The 19,212-nt window shown below is 43.5% G+C and overlaps 2 protein-coding genes across 8 annotated transcripts in view; both read right to left on the bottom strand.

The window, feature by feature from the left end:
* Nucleotides 1-1,280: 1,280 nt before the first annotated feature.
* On the bottom strand, nucleotides 1,281-11,058 carry aebp2 (AE binding protein 2). Its single transcript, XM_004573092.6, has 8 exons — nucleotides 10,121-11,058; nucleotides 3,828-4,056; nucleotides 2,561-2,668; nucleotides 2,290-2,476; nucleotides 2,092-2,216; nucleotides 1,940-2,007; nucleotides 1,721-1,834; nucleotides 1,281-1,644 (listed from the first exon to the last, which is right to left on the bottom strand). Exons 1-8 carry the CDS (start codon nucleotides 10,639-10,641, stop codon nucleotides 1,632-1,634), a joined length of 1,365 nt encoding a protein of 454 aa, XP_004573149.1. The 5' UTR covers nucleotides 10,642-11,058; the 3' UTR covers nucleotides 1,281-1,631.
* Nucleotides 11,059-14,309: 3,251 nt separating this feature from the next.
* Nucleotides 14,310-19,212, bottom strand: part of LOC101487254 (pleckstrin homology domain-containing family A member 5) — a 167,097-nt gene continuing 162,194 nt past the window's right edge. For 2 of the 7 annotated variants that reach the window (XM_076875711.1, XM_012925274.3), the window contains one exon: nucleotides 14,315-18,431. In XM_076875711.1, coding sequence (XP_076731826.1) covers nucleotides 18,397-18,431 — 35 coding nt within the window. In that variant the 3' untranslated portion in view covers nucleotides 14,315-18,396. Of the gene's footprint in view, nucleotides 18,432-19,212 lie in introns of all 7 variants that reach the window. The other 5 variants (XM_076875709.1, XM_023154173.3, XM_076875710.1 and 2 more) reach the window with 5 other exon arrangements.

Below are 19,212 nucleotides of genomic sequence, written 5' to 3'. Positions count from 1 at the left end.
ACAGAGCCTGAGTTTGCATACTCAGTCTCAGGATGAATTTGCTCGTCAGTTTTCGTTTTTATGGGCCGATGGGGTTTTATTTCTTTTCTTTTTAACGGTATAAATGAAAGGTGGTGGATTGGCCAGTTGGTCATGATCGACTCTGGACTGGACCAATTACAGCCGAGGAGGTCGAACTTTAAAGTTGAGATGAAAAGGAACGCGATTTGTGCCGTACTACTTCAGCTAGAAAGTTGCTAATTCAATCATGAAACTGATCAATGATCAGCTGATCGGCTTTTCTCTGCGCCAGAAACAGGAAACCAGCGGAGGTCGGGCTAAACAACAGCAGCACGTTTAAGCTTGATCAGCTGTTGTTAGAATTTATTTAATATTAATTTATTTAATATTAGTGGGGCGATCGTGGCTCAAGAGTTGGGAGTTCGCCTTGTAATCGGAAGGTTGCCGGTTCGAGCCTCGGCTTGGACAGTCTCGGTCGTTGTGTCCTTGGGCAAGACACTTCACCCGTTGCCTACTGGTGGTGGTCAGAGGGCCCGGTGGCGCCAGTGTCCGGCAGCCTCGCCTCTGTCAGTGCGCCCCAGGGCAGCTGTGGCTACAATGTAGCTGCCATCACCAGTGTGTGAATGTGTGTGTGAGTGGGTGGATGACTGGATATGTAAAGCGCTTTGGGGTCCTTAGGGACTAGTAAAGCACTATATAAATACAGGCCGTTTACCATTTACCATTAATAATAATGTAGATTATTAAAATGCTCATTGTTCATCAAGTTCAAACTCTAATCCTTGGGGGGCCAGTATCCTGAATGATTATCTAGGGATAAGTGGAAGGTTGTCATCATACAGATGACTCTAACATAATATATAATTAATAATATCTAATCTAATTATTATATTTTTTTATTATATACTAAATAAAATAAGATTTTATTATAAAATCTATATATATTATAAAATATAGATAATAGCTAATATTAGTAATAGTATACTAGTAATATATTACATCATAATATATATATATAAATAAATATATATAAATATATATATATAAATATATATAAATATAAATAAATATATAAATAAATATATAAATATATATATAAATAAATATATATATATATATATATATATATATACATATATACACACATACATTCATATATGTGGGTACAGATCTAACATAATATATTATGTTAGATTATAATTATTATATAAACAAATTATAATCTAACATAATATATTATTATGTTAGATTTTTAGGAGGTAAAGACTTCAGAGCAGGTGGACACTGGACAAGTTTAATGACATCATACAGAACAGTGTCAGTGTATGCACGATGAACATATCCTCTTTTAAAATATCCAAAATGTTCTGGCAGAAAAAAGACGTCTATCTACAGTCCAGGTAAAATCCAAAGTATAAAAATATATTACAAATCTCCTGTATTTACAAAGACTGCTTCTCTCTACAGTTACAGCTGTCAGTTTCCAGCCTAGTTGTGTTACTTACACTTACATACACTCAGTAAAGTCAGCACCTAATGTAGAAAACACTGGAGGCTACACGAATCACAACAAACAAGTCCCTCTACGTCCCACCGACGAGGGAGCGACAGCCGAGGTCACCACGAGCCGCTCAGAAGAACATTCTGCAAGAGAAACGGTAAAAACATCAGAGCTGTTTTCTTTTTCTGTCAGCATCTAAAAGCATCTTTGCAGGCGTACCTGTAGATGTTCGGGTCCAGGAGGACAGCCGTGTCTGAGGGCAGCTTGGACAGATGAACCACCTTGGTCTTCTGCTGCACTCTGTCGCTCTCGTTCACCCACACGTCGGGCAGTCTGACGCGAACGACAACACGGTTACACTAACATGCATGTTTAACACTGTGGGTTCCCCCACTCAGCCTGGCCTGTTCTGTGTAACTGAAGCTGGGGAGGACTTACATGTCCTCAGGTGTCCAGTGCAACAGGACCTTCACTTTCCCAGAGTCCTCCTTCCTTTTGGCAATTACCTGAACACGCACAAAACATGGCATCACACCTGCACAGGACTTTGTGTGTTTGCTATGTGTGTGTGTCTGTGTGTGTGTGATTACCGTGCTGTGGAAGACTACACTGTGTCCATTACCCAGGCTCTCGATGTGTGTTGCTAGATTGAGAAGGATGGCTCGGTGGCGGATGGCGTCCATGGTCTGAGCGTCAAAGAAGTCGTGAGGTCGTGCTAGAAAGACGAAACGATGAATTCATTTAACGTGTGAACCTGGAGGGACGCTGTGCGTGTGTGCGGTACGTACGGAGCGAGCGCCTGTGCTTGTTCTTCAGCTTCCTCCTCTTGTTGAGGCCGGCCTTGGATGGAGATTCCTCTTTGACTTTACTCTGGCTGGACATTTTGGACGAGCTCTGGGAGCTGAAGTGCGTGGGGACGTGGCGTGCGAGCCCCCCCTGGGAAGCAAACGTGGCGTTGCAGCCCCCGACTACACACTGGAGGAAACACAGACATGAGTGCGCGAGCGAGGCAGACTAACAGACGCGGTGACGTGCGTGACGTCAGCTGTGTGCGATCACCTTAAAAGGTTTGTCTCCACTGTGGGTCAGCATGTGTCTCTGCAGCCAGCTCTGGCTGGTGGATGGCGTGTTGTAGACTTTGCAGCCCTTCCACAGACACACAAACACCTGTGGGCACAAACACAAAGACACATTACTGCGGCAGAGCTAGAGCTGCACACTAACATGCACCGCGCATTAGTGCCGACGTCTGACCAGGTTTACACGAGCGATAACGAGACCGTCCCCTCACTACAGGCTCTACCATATAAAGCACCTTGAGGCGACTGTCGTCGTGATTTGGTGCTATATAAATAAAACTGAACTGAAGTGAATATTAAAAAACGTCATCAAATTTAAAAATGTGTGCATGCCTGTCATTAGCAACACGTTAGCAGGATTCAACCAATCAGTAACCTCGATAAACCAGAAGCTCCCAGCAAGACAATTTTAGTTTGGGTTAGCCAGCAAACTGCTGACGAGCCGCAGTAATGCATCTAAGGCTGTGTTCGTTTATGTTGTCCTCTTCTTTCTTCTGACCAACAGAAACGTATTTCCTGCTGGAATAAATCAAACCTCCACGTCAATCAAACATCTTTATTCCAGTTTTACTTCTCTCCTTGTGTTTGGGATCAAACTGACTGGCACAAAGCTTTAATAGAGCAAATATCAGTCCAAACACAACCAGCCGGTTTTACTCAGGAGGTGGTGAACACTGAACCCCACGTTCACACCGGGGGTGAATGAAACGTGCTGGTATGAAGGCAAATAAACGGTGTCGCTTAAAGTCTACCCGAGTGCTAAATAAATACTGTGTGTACCTTCATTACTTATGCATTATTACACACATTACACGATACTAAGAGGAAGTTCTCTTCTCTTTTTCTGCACCCTCACTACTAAATGCAGGGAGGTGGGTTAGAAGACAGAAAATCACTGAAAACAAACCAAATTCACACTTCCTCTTTCTTTGTGGGCATTAGCACTTTTTATTTTCTGAACAGTGGCGGTCGCCTGGTAGAGCTCATGACTGCTTAACCAAAGGTTGTTACAGGCAGCTCAGTGTAACTCGAACACGTCGCGTCTATCAAAACTACTCTGACGTATGAATCCAGCACACAGCTGAAACTCCAGATCACATGTTGGTCTGTTGAACCTCGTTTTGAGTCCAGACTCCATTTTCACCATCTGCTGTTTCTGACTGGAACCTCTGGTTTGACATTACGATGGCTCGCCTGGCCTCTAACCACCCATCTGAAACCAACACACACAGTAACGTGTCACTGACCCCGCCTCTCTGTCCATCCACATGTGTTGCTCTGATGTGCTCAGCCAGGTCAGGGCTGCTGGGAAACAGCAGCTGGCAGTGATCCCAGCAGCAGGTGTAGCTCAGAGATTTGCCCCCTGCCACCAGTGAACCACTCCCTGCTACTCCACCTGTGTGACCGTTCAGCATAGCGGGGGTGGAGCGACCGCTGGACGCTGTGCTCTCCATGTCCATCAGAGTGGAGCTGATACTGAAACACACACAAAAGACGAGAAATCAAAATATGATCTGACAGAATGAAAATAAATGCATGTCAAGTATTTTATTTCACTCGTCACCCAACTGATGGGTGGGGTCAGTGCAGGATGAACCACTAAAACCAGTTTAGGAACAGAGCCTTCTCCACAGCTGTCACCCCCCACGGGTGACAGCTGTGGGTGACAGCTGTGGTCTGGGAGAGAGTCTGTAACTCTGTCTGCAAATACAGTAAATAATGACCAATGTTGGGCAATTAATTATATCAAATCAAAATTTATTTATATAGCACATATTAAAAACAACAGTGTTGACCATAGTGCTTCACAGTCAATAAAAACATGAGACAGTTAAAACAAACAATAGAAGAGGACAACAAACAATAGGTAACAACGCAACAAGCTAAAACAGCCAACTAGACAGAATCAAAAGCCAAAGTAAAAAAATAAGTTTTAAGACGTAATTTAAAAGACTGGATAGACTCGGCAGTGCGAATATGAACGGGGAGGTTATTCCAGAGTCTGGGTGCCACGGATGCAAAGGCCCGGTCGCCTCTCGACTTCATTCGAGTCCTAGGTTGTGCTAGGAGCCTGTGGTTGGATGATCTAAGTTATAGTTACTTCTTCAAAAAAGTTACTGAGTTTTGCAAACAACAAAGTGTTTTGCAGCTGTTTACCTAAACATGCAGCCAAGGCGTTTTTTAAACAAACATTTCAAACTATTTACAGAACAATCAGCTGTTCTGCATCAAATCTGATGCCACACAGATTATTTGTGCCACTCCAAAAATAATTCCCGTCCACTATGAGATGAAGGAGAACAACAGCCTGATACCTGCAGGCCTGACAGCAGCAGATGTGTCACTGCTGTAACACCTGTAACACTCAGCAGGCGCCTCATTGTTCTGACACACAACAACACTACTGACTACACTACACACTCACTACACACTCACTACACACTAACTACACAAGATTTACGCTGAACGTCGCAAACATCTCACATCTCAAACACGCCGTCACTCCTAAAACTTCCCCCCTTCCTAAACAACTAAATGCCATGTTGCCATTTTTTGATTGGCCCACATGGTACATTTTTCCACCAATAGGAAAGGCTGGTGGGTTTTTTGGCTCACAGGCTTTCGAGCGTTTTCCTTATAAAACGCCGTTTTTACAGTTTCTTCCCGCAGTAAATATAAACAACGACAGTATTCAGGAAGAAAAACAAACATTGCAGATATTTTTATCATAACTCTGGTTTTACGTGGCCGATCAACACGATTTACAAACTGGTATAAAGTCCACACTTTGTCCGTCAGTTGTTCCGTCTGTCCTGCTCACATCTCCAATGGTTGGACACGTTGTCATTAACGTGGCTTCACTCCACATCAGCCGCTTTGCTAAAACACCGGTGTCGGCACATAAGGACGCTGTCAGTCAGCCACGTTGATTAGCTGCATATATACACGAATGTGAATCGCATCATTGGCTGGACTATGGGATAAGGAGGCATCGTTCTGATCCCATACGGGAGCAGCCAGTCACTGACTAACACTGCAAAACAGAATTGTTGACATATTAATTTTAATTTCAATTCAGGTAATTTTTTTTCTGTGCGCAGAGACGCCAGCAGTGCGCACGCGCGCAGCTTAGAGGGAAAATTGACCGTGAGTCCAGAAGATTTACAAAAACTCTTAAAACTCGATGAATATTTATCTCAATATCCAAACTATCCAATACTAATGTGTAGGAAAACTGTCTGACACCACATCAGACAGTAGAGATTGACAGACCACGTGACTTTCGTGCATTGCATGCCGGGAACTCGTGACAGAACAATCCAAATACCGCATCAAATGCAAGCATTTGCAGCACCGCAAAACGTTCATTCTTCGGTTCCAATAAATTCTTGCTTTTTCTTTGCCCCCCAAAAAGGTTCTGTACAAAACGAAGGAGAACAATGCCGGTCCGTACAAAGACAGACTTGATGAAAAGTCAAAGAAAAGATACGAGGAAAAAAAGCAAACCAGTGAAAGGGTCAGACCCTCACGAGCACACAGAGGGACAAAATACGTCAGCGTGCTGCCCAACTTTCACCACGCTCAGATTTATAATCATACGGTTCTTGGAGTGAGTGCATACACTCATGAAGTTTAGTAACTTCAGGTCACTGCAACAAGCCCAGGTACAGTTTACCGACGGATGGGTGCAGGACCTTGAAATGCACCGTGTAGAACGAAAGACCTTCGTACGTATCATAAGTTTACCAGTCTCACAAATCGTCTTCATAAATACACATTCGTTAACCGTTTATTAATAGGACCTTTGAGCTCAACGGTAATTAATTAGTAGTGGAAATAATTTCTGGTAGCATCACAGAAATGTAGCAGTGACAATAATACTGTATGCTGTAATCGTACTGGACAATTAGTGATACAAAACAACTGTTTTATCCTGTGAATAAAACTATATGTTTTTGTCAATGTACCATAATAACAGAAGCGAAACGCAATATTGTGTCAGGACAATTCACTATTTATGCACAATAAACAAAGGAGCATAGCGCGACAATTTCTGTTCAGCGCCAGACTTGCTTGTAACCTATATCACCAATTATGTTAAGAAAATGACGCATTAACTACAACAGCAGACTGACCTTCGTGTAAATGCTTGGAGCAGACTAACCTGTGAGCTGGAGAGTTCTGGGACGTTATATTTGATCTTTGAATGGCTGCAATCCAGGCCATCCGTCGCGTCTTTGTTACTTCGGAAACATGGCTCGAACAATTTCTCTTCAACGACGTAATCCGATAAAACCGATCTCTTTACCCGTCGGCTTCCCGTGGCTCTCATGCGACCGGCTATTGCAGTTAATAATACAACAGCTTCTTGACATTTTTGTGTTTCTTTTTATCGCTGTGTGACTGATTTCAATTGAAAGCCTGCGTGCGCTAGTACGTCTTGCCACGAGTTCCCAGAATCCTTTGCGGTTTTACCCCTGAATGACGTCACATTTTCAATCTCTGTTCAGGCTCCAGTCCACGAGGTTCATGACTGAGCGCCTTCAGGCAGCTGTTTTTGTGACAGTTGATCGTGTACGGGTCTGGTTGCTACTTTCTGTCACAGGTCACGACCTCAAACAGTATAAAGACACACTGTGCAGTGAAAAACTGGCTAACTGGAGCACGGCCTGGCTCTCACAAGGACTACTTCAAGTGAGGAAGACCGCAAGTCTTAAAAATTCACAGGTAACCACAGATCATCATCAATACAGAAATAGAGCCATGGCAGGATGCCTGCGGGGGATTCAACACTGGCTGAGATGGTGATCCTGGCTGTGTCATGTTAGAGGACAGTTCCTCAGTTTTACTACATTTAAATGATTTTACAAACCAGTTTTCCTTCGTGCTGATCGCAGAAATGAAAGATAACTTGGATAATGCTTCAGAATAACTGCCAAAGTAAATACCCCTAAGATCTATGAATATGACTTGTGGATTAACTGGGCCTCCGAGTGTGCTTACTGATGCTGTGAAGTGTAACGCCATCCTTCTCCCGACTTCACGGCACACAATTTATATCAGTATGTTATCAACAACCCCTCAAATGACACTGGACGAGATGTGAAGCCTAAAGGTTTGAATGCTCATCAGCACTTTGTGTCAGGATGTGACTAAGTCCGTGGAGGACCACGGTCACTGCTCAGCACCTGATTTTTATTACGCTCCGTCACTGAGTCGGCGTAGCTTCTGATTAACACCGGTGAGGACGTTTGGGGTTTTGTGTCAGCAGGCGCTGCTGTTCGCTGATATTCACGTGGGCTGACTCGCACATAGCAAATAAACTTAAATCAAACTGTTGATCAGAGAGAAATGAGCTTAAACGTTTAAGACGTGTGGTAGCTTGGATCGTTATGTTGTTGTTTAGCCTTCTCTTGTCAGCTTTCCAGAGACGGGAGGGTCGCACGTCTGCTGAAAATAACCAATCACAACAATATCGAGATTAAATACGTTCATGTAGACTTTCCTTTGGTAGAAGCCAAACTAGAGCTCAGGAGTGAGGTTTTAGGTGAGGAGGAAGAGGATGAAGAGGAGACGGAGGGAGCAGTGCTGGAGGAGGCAGATGAAGATGATAAATGTAAAATGCTCAAATGGTCACATCTTCTTTGAAACAGATACCTGAATGTTTGAAAACCACGGTAACTTCTAATAATTACAGTATTGATTTGATGCCCGTAACTGATCATTTTTCCTATTTCAGAAAGAAGAAAATGGGGAAAAAAAACGTCTGTCGTTGATTATTGTTGGACAACAATGTGCAGCGGAATATCAGCACTGTGAGGGGAAGAAGAAAACAGTGATCATTTCCATGTGAAAGTACGTATGAGTGATTATCACGCGCAGTGTGGCCGACAGCTCGAGCAACACCGGCGTGACGTGTAAAACCTCTACAGGGAGCTTTTTTTATTCCAGCGAAACAAACAGGTTTGTCTGACATTTCTTCAGTTTTTCATTTCCATTGATCAGCTGTTAGAAATGCTGATACTCATAGCTAACACCGTCAGATAACATCAGCCTGCTGATAACTCCATTTTACAACTGTAGACTTTTCAGCGAGTATTTGATAAAACAAACAGACCGAGGTCTAAACTCAAACTGCCGAAGCTCTTTAAACCTCGACCCTCATGACAAAGACAGATGGAAACCAGTCACCTCGGTTTGGTGGATGAACAGTTGACAGAGTAACTTCAGTTAACCAGTAAAACCAACCACTATAACCTGGGCTTCATCATAAAGCAGCCAGTTTGGGGTTTTGTTTTTTGGAAATTATGAATTACATCATCTTCTTTGCGTGAGTGTTGTCCACTGATTGGACCCGCTGGTGTAAAACTGTTGGTGGTGTCTATTTTTCCACTTTAGTCAAAATGTGTCACACAAATAAAGACTTCACGTGAGACGCGTTTACCCCGGGCTAACCCTGCAGACCTGTCTCTTACTGCCTCCATACGTTTCACTGCTAACACTAACCACAGGGCGGTTGGCAGTCCCACTTTCAGACCTGATGTCATCTGTGTTTATGCCTTTATAAAAACTGAAGAGAACTGAGCTGACAGGAAATGACATGTTCCAAAGTAAAACAACACGATGCAGAGAGAAGCTGATTAAGAGTGTTGTTGGGAGGGAGGCTGATTCATGCAAACAGAGTGGGCATCTTATTTTTAGGAGCTAGCGACACTCAAGCATGCTATCAACAATCGTTTGTGGCGAGAGCCTACACATCCAAAAAGTTCAGCATTATAAAAGGTCCTCACTCTCCATGCTTTACAGTTGTGGTCATCATATTTTCGACACAACAAGGAAGAAACTGTATAGTTTACAGAGAATGGATGTATGATTAGCAAGAACCCAACTAACAAAGAACAACAAAAACCCACATGTAGAAAATGACTCACAAATCCTACACGACAAACAACGACTGTCTGCAGCTGCCTCTTGGTTATACATCCATACTCAGTTACTACTTCTGGAAGGCTTTTACAAAACAGCTGCAAGAAGTTTCCATGAAAGCATCCTTGTATGCCAAAAATCTGCAACAACCAGTGTGTGCGAGTTTTCTGTCCATCTGCTTATAAAACGCTTATTTCACAAATCCAAGAAAGAAAGAAGACTTATCAACCGAGAATGATCCCAGACTGTGACCTTCATGAAACATCTGCTCCTATTTGGCTAATTTATCCTGGTTTATTGATCACATAGGTAGATGGCACGTGTGAGGGTATGGTTCCCCCCCGGGGGGGTGAACAAAGACATGTAGGTCAGCTGTACTTTAGTATTAGCATGAGACTACATCATATTTGTGTAACGAGCATTGCTGTGAGCCAACACTCCCCCCACACTACACGCTACAGTGGACTAAATACAGACCAGCGTGTCCTATAGAGACGTTCAAGAACTACATGACCCGGCGGAAGCGAACATTTTTCACCTGTAAACAAACTGCTTCAAAGCTGTGAACTTGGCATGGTGCTGTAAGATAAGGCCACCGCTCAGTCCAACAAACCTGTCTTCTGAATCCATCCGGCTGAGCGGCTCTCCGTCCGACGAGGTGAGCTCCGTGCTGGCCCGTCTCTTGATGCCGTGCTCAGGCTTGTCCGCGGTCTTTGTGTGGTCAGCAGGCGGCGAGGCGGACGCGTTCCCCCCCTCTCTTTGTTCTTGTTTCAGCACCCGGGAGCCCTCTTGTGCGAAATCGGTGCTACTTGCCAAGCTGCCCTGTGCGGGACTTTTCGCGGCTTCACACAGTTCGAGGTTCGGGGCCCTTTCGCCAACAGCCGACTTTTCGGTACGCGGAGCGGTTTCTTGGTCGGGGACGGGGGACGGGGCGTCTCCGTGCTCCTCCGCCGCATCGCGGCCACTCACTCCGCTGGTCTCCGCTTTCCTGCTGTCGTTGTTGTCGCCCGGTTCCTGTTTAGGATCGGGGACGGCCTGTCCTTCCATGCCGGTTACGGTCGTCTCACCGGTGTCGTTTTCTTTCGACGTCCGCTGATAATCTTGTTCGGCTCTTTCCGTCGTTATCTGCCGCATTTTCGAGCAACACCAAAGGCTATTTTTGTGACGTTTCACCGGAAAAGTTGCCCTCGGGCTGCCCTCCTTGTTGCACTCACGCTTGCTTGTAGCGTAAAGCACAACAGGGGGTTTGATGACGTCGACGTCAGCGATGCCGAAGCTGGTCTATTTGAAGATGGCACACTTTGTCGTTCACCGTTAAATGTAACGTTAGCGCTCAGTTAACTCGCGAGGAAGACCGTGTTTGTAGTTTAACCGTAAGTTACGAATAACACTGATAACCCAGAAGTAGCTTTGACGTTAACGTGTAACTTATACACGTGTCTGAGTGCGAATCCATCATCCGGGCTTTCGTGCAGTTTCCTGACGCTCCAGCTTCCTCCCGCAGCCATAGATGTGGTTACTCGGTCATTCCTGTAGGTGTGAACTTGACTGCGATTGGTTGTCCAGTTATAGACTAGCGACCGGCCCACAGTCCAGACCGTAACCTTTATGGGAGACCGCGTCTCCCATAAAGGTTACCGACTTTAAAATATTCACACAGTTTGATTTGATTTATTTGAAAATGAATAAATGTCTGTATTTGCAGAGCGGGTGAGTCATCTTCGCAAGCACACATGATCTGTGGCATTGTGGTTCTAAGCTCCACGTGTTCCGACAAACAGAAAAAGGAGTCCAGGCAGAAAGTGCTGAAGAGGCACATTGTTCCGCGTTCCTCATGCCAGCGCTGCTCTCAGGAGCTTTTCGGAGCCTTCGTGTCAGCATCAACACTTTCCCGAGTTCAATCTCAGCTCACCCCACTGACAGAAGCCGAGAAGTGTGCTGACGTCATTGATCAATTGTTTGGGTGAAATGGAGGCCTGTCCCTTCTCTGCTTGTGTGTGGATGGAAACAGGCTTTCAGTAAATACTGTTTCTTTCGATGGTTGGTAAATACAATACACTGGGCTTGAGACCAGTTGGCTGACTAATCCATAATAAAAGTTAGTATATGTATGCCAGTATGTTTCACTAATTACCGTTTTCGTTTCACTTCTACATACATATGTGCCGGAAATCTCTTTGGTGTCAGTTTGTTGGCAAATAGTAACGACTGGTCACTGTAGGATGAGGCTGCTTCCAAGTAAATCACCATCTGAAAAATGTATCTTCTTTTTTCCATATTCATAGTGAGACTGTAAATGGTGACTAACATCGAACAGGAACTCTGGGCCTGACGTCGGCTCTTCATCCACATATTTGCAGCTTTACTGGAAGCCTACAAACATGTTGCCCATAGGTAACAGTAGCTTGCTAGATTAGTGGTTTTCTCTTCAGAAGCCTAGATGAGCACCACTCATTAATCCTCAGAGAAGAAAAACATTTGAGCCCATCAGTTTTAGATCACACAGTGGTGTGGAACAGAATTAGACATAATCATTTCATCCACAGGGCGTGTGGTCCTTCAACGAGTCCTGTGATTGATACCAGGAGTCATCAAAAGCTTTAGAGGGTGCACATGCTAAAATGATTGCTTATAATAGGTTGAGTGTCTCTGAGTCACCTTTCTCACTCACTATGTGTTAACAGACCTCTCTGCATTGAATCATATCTGTTATTAATCTCTGTCTATTTTAGTATTTAGTATTTATTTATTTATTGTCATTGTCAAGAACAATGAAATTGCGTTTGGGGCTTCCATACAACCCAAAAAAAAAAAAAAAAAAAAAGAAGAAAATAATAAATACCCCTTAAAACCCAAGTGTACATATTTAACCCAGTGTGACTCCAATGCAATAAGACAATCCTTAGCAATAATGTTCGTAGAAATTCAGACAAAGACCTGAGAAACATGACAAAATACAACAATGCAACCCATTCAATATTATTGTACTGTGAGATATGATATCAGATATGATAGTTATCTATTTAAGAAAGAGGGGGGGGGGGGGCAGGAGGGGGAAGAGAATAAAGATATGATGCACCAATGCAGACCAGTTCATTGCTATTAAGAAGTTGGATATGGTTATTGTCCGTGAGAGGGGGGCAGAGAGTTCAGGAGCCTCACAGCCTGTGGATACAGGCTGTTGGCCAGTCTGGATGTTCTGGCCTGTATAGACCTGTACCTTCTCCCTGAGGGCAGCAGATGGAAAAGGTGGCGCGCAGGGTGATGTTGGTCCCGCAGGATACTGTGCACCCTCCTCAGACAGCGAGTGGGGAAGATATTACTGATCTCTGGCAGACTTGTTCCAATAATTCTGCCAGCTTCTTTCACCACCCGCTGGAGTGCTTGCTGATCGGCCTTGGTGCAGCTGGGGAACCACACTAGAAATCCATACGTCAGAACGCTGCTGATGGCACAGTTGTAGAAGTTCAACATCAGAGATCTGGGAATGTGTGCGCTCCGCAGTCTCCTCAGGTAGTAGAGGCGCTGTTGGGCCTTCCGTACAACTGAGGTGATATGGTTGCCCCAGGACAGGTCCTCGGTCACAGTTACCCCCAAGAATTTAAAACTGCTCACCCTCTCCACCGCCTCACTGCCAATGAAGAGAGGCAGATGGTTGTTATGACCCCTCTTCCGGAAATCTACAATGATCTTCTTGGTCTTTTTGGTGTTTAAGACCAAGTTATTGTCGTGGCACCATGACTCTAGTTGTTGCACCTCTGTCCTATAGTTTGTCTCATCATTGTTGGATATAAGTCCGAGCACTGTAGTGTCATCTGCAAACTTAACAATGAGATTGGACGCGCAGGAGGAAATACAGTCATGGGTGAAGAGAGTGTATAGCAGAGGGTTGACCACAAGGGTGGAAGAGGTGTTCTTACCCACTCTGACACTCTGTCTACGGTTAGTGAGGAAGTCCACAATCCAGTTGCACAGAGAGGAGTTGAGTCCCAGTTGGTGGAGTTTGGGACGGAGTTTGTATGGCCGGATGGTATTAAAAGCCGAGCTGTAGTCTACAAAGAGGAGCCGTGCATAGGTGTTCCTGTGTTCCAAGTGCTTCAGTAATGTGTGCAGCACTGTGGCGATCGCATCCTCGGTTGACCGGTTCTCCCTGTATGCAAACTGGTGCGAGTCCAGGGATGGTGGAAAAGCAGCTCTGATGTGTTTAATGACCAGTCTCTCCAGGCATTTGGCGGGAATGGGGGTGAGTGCCACAGGTCTGAAATCGTTCAGACATGTGACATTTGACTGTTTTGGGATGGGAACGATGGTTGCTGCTTTGAAACAGGATGGTACCAGTGAACAGGACAACGAGGTGTTATATATAGAGGTGAAGACGTCCGCCAGGTCCGCAGCACAGTCTTTTAGCACCCGGCCCAGCACTCCATCTGGCCCGGCCGCCTTCCTGGTGTTAATGCTCCGGAACACACGCCTCAGCTCATGAGTGCTCAGGACCGGAGCAGGGTCGGTTGAGGGGAGAGGGGACAGGACAGGGTCGGTGTTCTCCCTGTCAAAACGGGCATAAAAGAGATTTAGATCCTCAGCCAGAGTAGAACTGTCGGCTGAGGGTGATGGTGTTCTTCTTTTGTAGTCCGTGATAGCCCTGATGCCCTCCCAGACCTGCCTTGGGTTTGTGTTGTTCTCAAACCTGGCCTCGATACGCCTCCTGTGCTGCTGCTTGGCAGTCTTGATGCCTCTTCTCAGGTTGGCCCTGGCAGCACTGTATGCCTCCTGGTCCCCGGATTTGAAAGCGTTGTTCCTTGTTCGAATAAGTTGTTGAACTCCGTGTGTCATCCAGGGTGGATTATTAGGGAACACACGGAATCGTTTCCAAGTTGTTACATTGTCCACACAGAAACAGATGTAGTCCAAGACAGTGGAGGTGTAACTGTCCAATGCGACACGATTGTCAGTGTCCTGCACCTTGAATACATCCCAGTCTGTGCAGTGGAAACAGTCCTGAAGCATCGGAATAGCGTCCTGCGGCCATGTTCTCACGGTTTTGGTTGTAATCCCAGTGCTCTTGATCTTTTGTGTGTATATTGGGTGTAGCAGAAGGGAGAGATGGTCTGACAGACCCAGGTGGGGATAAGCCTGGGCTCTGTACGCATTCGCCATGTTGGTGTACACCTGGTCCAACGTTCTATCTCCTCTGGTAGCACACTTCACATTACGGTGGAAATTGTGAAGTACAGATTTCAGGTCCGCGTGGTTAAAATCCCCAGCCGCAATAAAGACACTGTCCGGGTGTGCTACCAGGCTGTTATTGATGCTGCTGCTCAATTGTGCTAACGCTAGCTTAGCATTAGCATCTGGTGGAATGTAAACAGCGCAGATGTAAACGGCAGAAAATTCCCGAGGGAGATAGAATGGACGGCACTTTAACACCAACAGTTCTACCTCTGTACTGCACAGTCTTTCCGTTACCGTGACGTTCGTGCACCAAAGGTTGTTAATATAGATGCTCTCTTCCACAGCATGTCTTTATCCTGTCTTCCTTCTCTCACCCCAACCAATCACAGCAGATGGCCCTGCCCCTCCCTGAGCCTGGTTCTGCTGGAGGTTTCTTCCTGTTAAAAGGGAGTTTTTCCTTCCCACTGTCGCCAAAGTGCTGCTCATAGGGGGTCATATGATTGTTGGGTTTTTCTTTGTATTATTGTGGGGTCTACCTTACGATACAAAGCACCTTGAGGTGACTGTTGTTGTGATTTGGTGCTATTTAAATAAAATAGAATTGTGATGAAAGAATCCGCCCTGAAAAGCATCACTTCAAAGAGAAAAGTGAAACAAGCATGTTTTAAGAACATCAACATTTATTTCACGATATAAAACAGATGAGAAATGAATGTTTTGCATATTGACTCTAATATTAATGATAATAATTTCTTATACTTATAATATTCACTCTTCTTTTTTCACTGTGTACATAAAGTTTTCTATCTTATCTTAATTTTTTTTTTTACAGTTTATTTATCTCTTAATTTTTTAAATGTCCTGGGGCTTCAAATACCTATTTATTGCTTTGTACATGTGCCGTTTTCTGAGTTTCCACCACCTAGGACAGAGTCAAACTAAATCCTTTTTATGTGTATTTTCTAACTGATACAAACCAAAGTGAGGAAAAACAAAGAGAGACACAAACTGAGAAAGTAGACTTCAAATTCAACTCATTCGCATATTATGTGAGGCTTTGCAAGCACGTCAGGGTATTCAAACCATCTGCTCAACATAAACAATCCTAACTTCATACCTTAATCTGTAAAAAAACAAAAACAAACAGCAGCATGATGTGGCACCTTGTTAAAGTAAAAAAACAGCTTAATATTCATATAATATATGGATATACTTATATTAAAATGAAGGCTAATCTGTTATTTTGCAGGTGTAAAAGATGTGGGATCCCTCCAGTTTGAAATCAACCAAAGGATCCAGATCCGAGCAGGTTAAAGATTAGCGGCCACTTGGGGTTAAAGTAAAGCACTGCGTCTGTGTCGTTTGGTGCTGTGCCATCTGTGATGAGGCTTCTCAGATGCTCATATATACAGCTGTACACTCATCTCTAGCAACTCAGGAACAGCTAATATCCCATCCACCAGAACTATAGATAACTGTTATTTTAATAGTTATGTTAGGATGACTTTAGCACTTAGTAAGGTATCAAAAGCTCTGTACACGTGTATGTATTTGGCAACACAGTTTTATGAGGCTACATTATATCCAAAAGAAGTCACACATAAAAGTGAGACTGTACAATGGTTTAGCTCAGATTCTTGCCTGCCCAGAAATATTCCTACATGGTGTTTTGGAGAAAAACAACACGCTGCCTCAGTGGCAGCACATGGCTGTAGCATAACAAATGGAAGGAAAACATTAAGTTTTCAGATTTTTTTCTTTTCACTTTTACCAGATAAGTAGTACAATCTTTAAAAAATGGTTAAAGTGAATAATCTGAGTTTATGTTTCAGACAGTGTCTGGACCAACTGGCTACTACAAAGGTTGAAGCACAGGCGAAGATTTGAACATGACCGGGTTGGTAAATGGGAGGGATCTCTGTCAACTTCAGGTCCTCCTTCCTTTCAGTCCCATGTTCCACTGCCTCTCACTCCGAAACACGAATGCACACGAAAAGGCACAATACAGTGAGCAACTGCAAAATATCACGTCACCTGAACTCAGCCAAATAAACTATTTATATATATGGATGTGCTTGATGTCAAAACTGATGATTAAATTAAAAGCTTAACCCTTAAACTGAATGTCCAGTCCAATCTGCTTAGTTTCCCCTCACTCAGGAGTACACCCTTCAGATACTTGATGGGGTTAGTGCTAACCTCAGACTAAACAGAACAGTCCACTGGTTTCTCCATCACCCCCTTACACCACATCTGTCTGAGTCTAGATTACAGGGATTTATCCAGCTATTTCCAAAGACATTTACAAACACTTTATGTTAGGACTGGCCATTTGTCCTGAGGTTAGGAAGGAGCCACGTGTCATAATTTCCATTTACAAGATGAATGGTTTGTTACTCTGCTATATGTGGGCCTTTTGGATCATGGAAATGCTTTGGATTGCTCATGTGCCACAGATTACAAAGCCATTATCAGTAAACCACCCAAATTTTATGAAGCTAACTAAATTACACGGTCCATAAAAGTGACTGGACGCTATCCGTCTCCTGCGAGGTCTAAATCCTTTCCAGTTAGCATCAGGCTCCACTCGGCTTTTCAGGGCTACTCAGAAGTATTCACACCAGAGCAGTGGCTACATTCTGCCTGGAAAAGGCAAACCTTTCCCTTTCATCTGGGGTTTGGTCACCTGCTCGCTGGTTAACTCCTTCCTGTTTACAACACATTCCCAAAAAGCAGGGGCACTGTGTAAAAAGTAATTTGACTTGTTTGATTATTTAAAGCCTTATTCAATTAAAAAAAATAGTACAAAGGCAACATATCAAACATTAAATCTGAGCTGAGAAATGCAGTGTTTTCAATATACTGAATTAGATGCGTGAAACATTAAAAACTGAGACCAGGTTTGCTCCCGTATTTTAACACTCCTTAAACTTTCTGAAACGTGTGGAGAGTGAAGGTTTTTTTTCTCCACTCTGTGTTTATACACCTCTCTGCATTTAATCATTAGTAATAATTATCATCTCTGGCTCTCTTTATCCCATCTTCCTCACATCAACAACCAGCCATGGCAAATGGCTGCACCTCCCTGATACTGGTTCTGCTGGAAGTTTGTTCCTGTTAAACCGGAGTTTTTCCTTTCTGCTGTCGCCAAGTGCTTGCACAATTACACGGTCCTTCTTTCCTATATACAGTTCATGAGGTGACTGTTGTGATTTGGTGCTATGTAAATAAAATTGATCTTTTAAACATTTAATAACTTGTACTTTAACTTTGGAGTTGGAATTGCACTTTGCTTTTAATCATATTTTGCACAGCTGTTTGAACGCTGAACAAAGCTTTATTGTAACACTACAGCAATGAATTTCTGGGCTTCTTCAGGCATTTTGTAGTTAAACCACATAATTTTTAAACTAAACCATTTTACAGTCCTAGAATATGCTGACATCTCCACAGAATGTGTTTTGCTTAAGGACAGAGTATGTGCCGGCAGATCTAATGAGCACTAAAGATACAGAATATCTGCCTCTTTGAATATGATGGCTGGTCGTCTAGGTGTCGGTCAGTCTGAATCATCATCCTCTCAGTCTCCGTCTCTGTATTGGCACGTAACACTAGTGCCAACAGATTTAGTTGTAAATGCAGGAAGCATTGCTCTGTGCAGGCTGGATACATTTGAGCTCAATGGGACGCCAGTGAGGATGTCCAGGCCGCCATTGCTCATGTGTCACTGCTCACCAAAGTGAACGTCTGCGCTGCAAAGAGAAGAAGAGGAGAATGAAATTTAGATTAGTGCTGTTCTTTTTTACTTATTTACCTACTAGTACTTTAACCATCGATGTAGGTTTATTAACACTAAAACTATTGGGTATTAGAAGATAATCCTTCTAGAGAATTGGAACAAGTATTTGGTGAGTCATAAGATAGAAAGTGATTTAGTTGCAACTGGTATATTATTATTATTATTATTATTATTATTATTATTATTATTATTATTATTGTTGTTGTTGTTATACTTGCACAGTGGAGAGCACTGCTGATTATAAAAAACAAGATGTTTTTTATAAATAATAAGAATAATCGTTGGCTTCATAATATCTTACGTAACACGGCGTGAAAGGCCAACAATGAAACAAACAACATTAAAGAGAAAATCTTTTTCAGACTTTTGGTTTGTAGTTTGCAGTGAATGAAGATGAACTTTCTTTGGAACTTGTTTCGTCGTTGACTCAGTGCTGGGGGTCCAGCACATAACAGTCTATAACAACACTAATTATATGGTTGAACATTATTAACAAACGCTGGTAGTTAATAAAATGGGGGGTGAATTTTGTTAGCTTTGCACATGTTCTAGTAGACACTATCCTCTACAGTGTATTTAATTTGGAGATTACAGTATAAGCATCAAAAACATGCCTCTGTACACCAGCAGTGTACAGAGGCATGTAAGTCCAAAAATAAACCTGAGGCTAAAGACGTTCAGCTGCATTTAAGAATCACAGTCAATTGTATATAAAGATGAAATGAATTGGAGAC

The sequence above is a fragment of the Maylandia zebra genome, linkage group LG17 (genome assembly GCF_041146795.1).
Source record: "Maylandia zebra isolate NMK-2024a linkage group LG17, Mzebra_GT3a, whole genome shotgun sequence".
Taxonomy (NCBI): Eukaryota; Metazoa; Chordata; class Actinopteri; order Cichliformes; family Cichlidae; genus Maylandia; species Maylandia zebra.
Note: the sequence above shows the minus strand (reverse complement) of the source record. Positions and strands in the feature narration are given on the sequence as shown.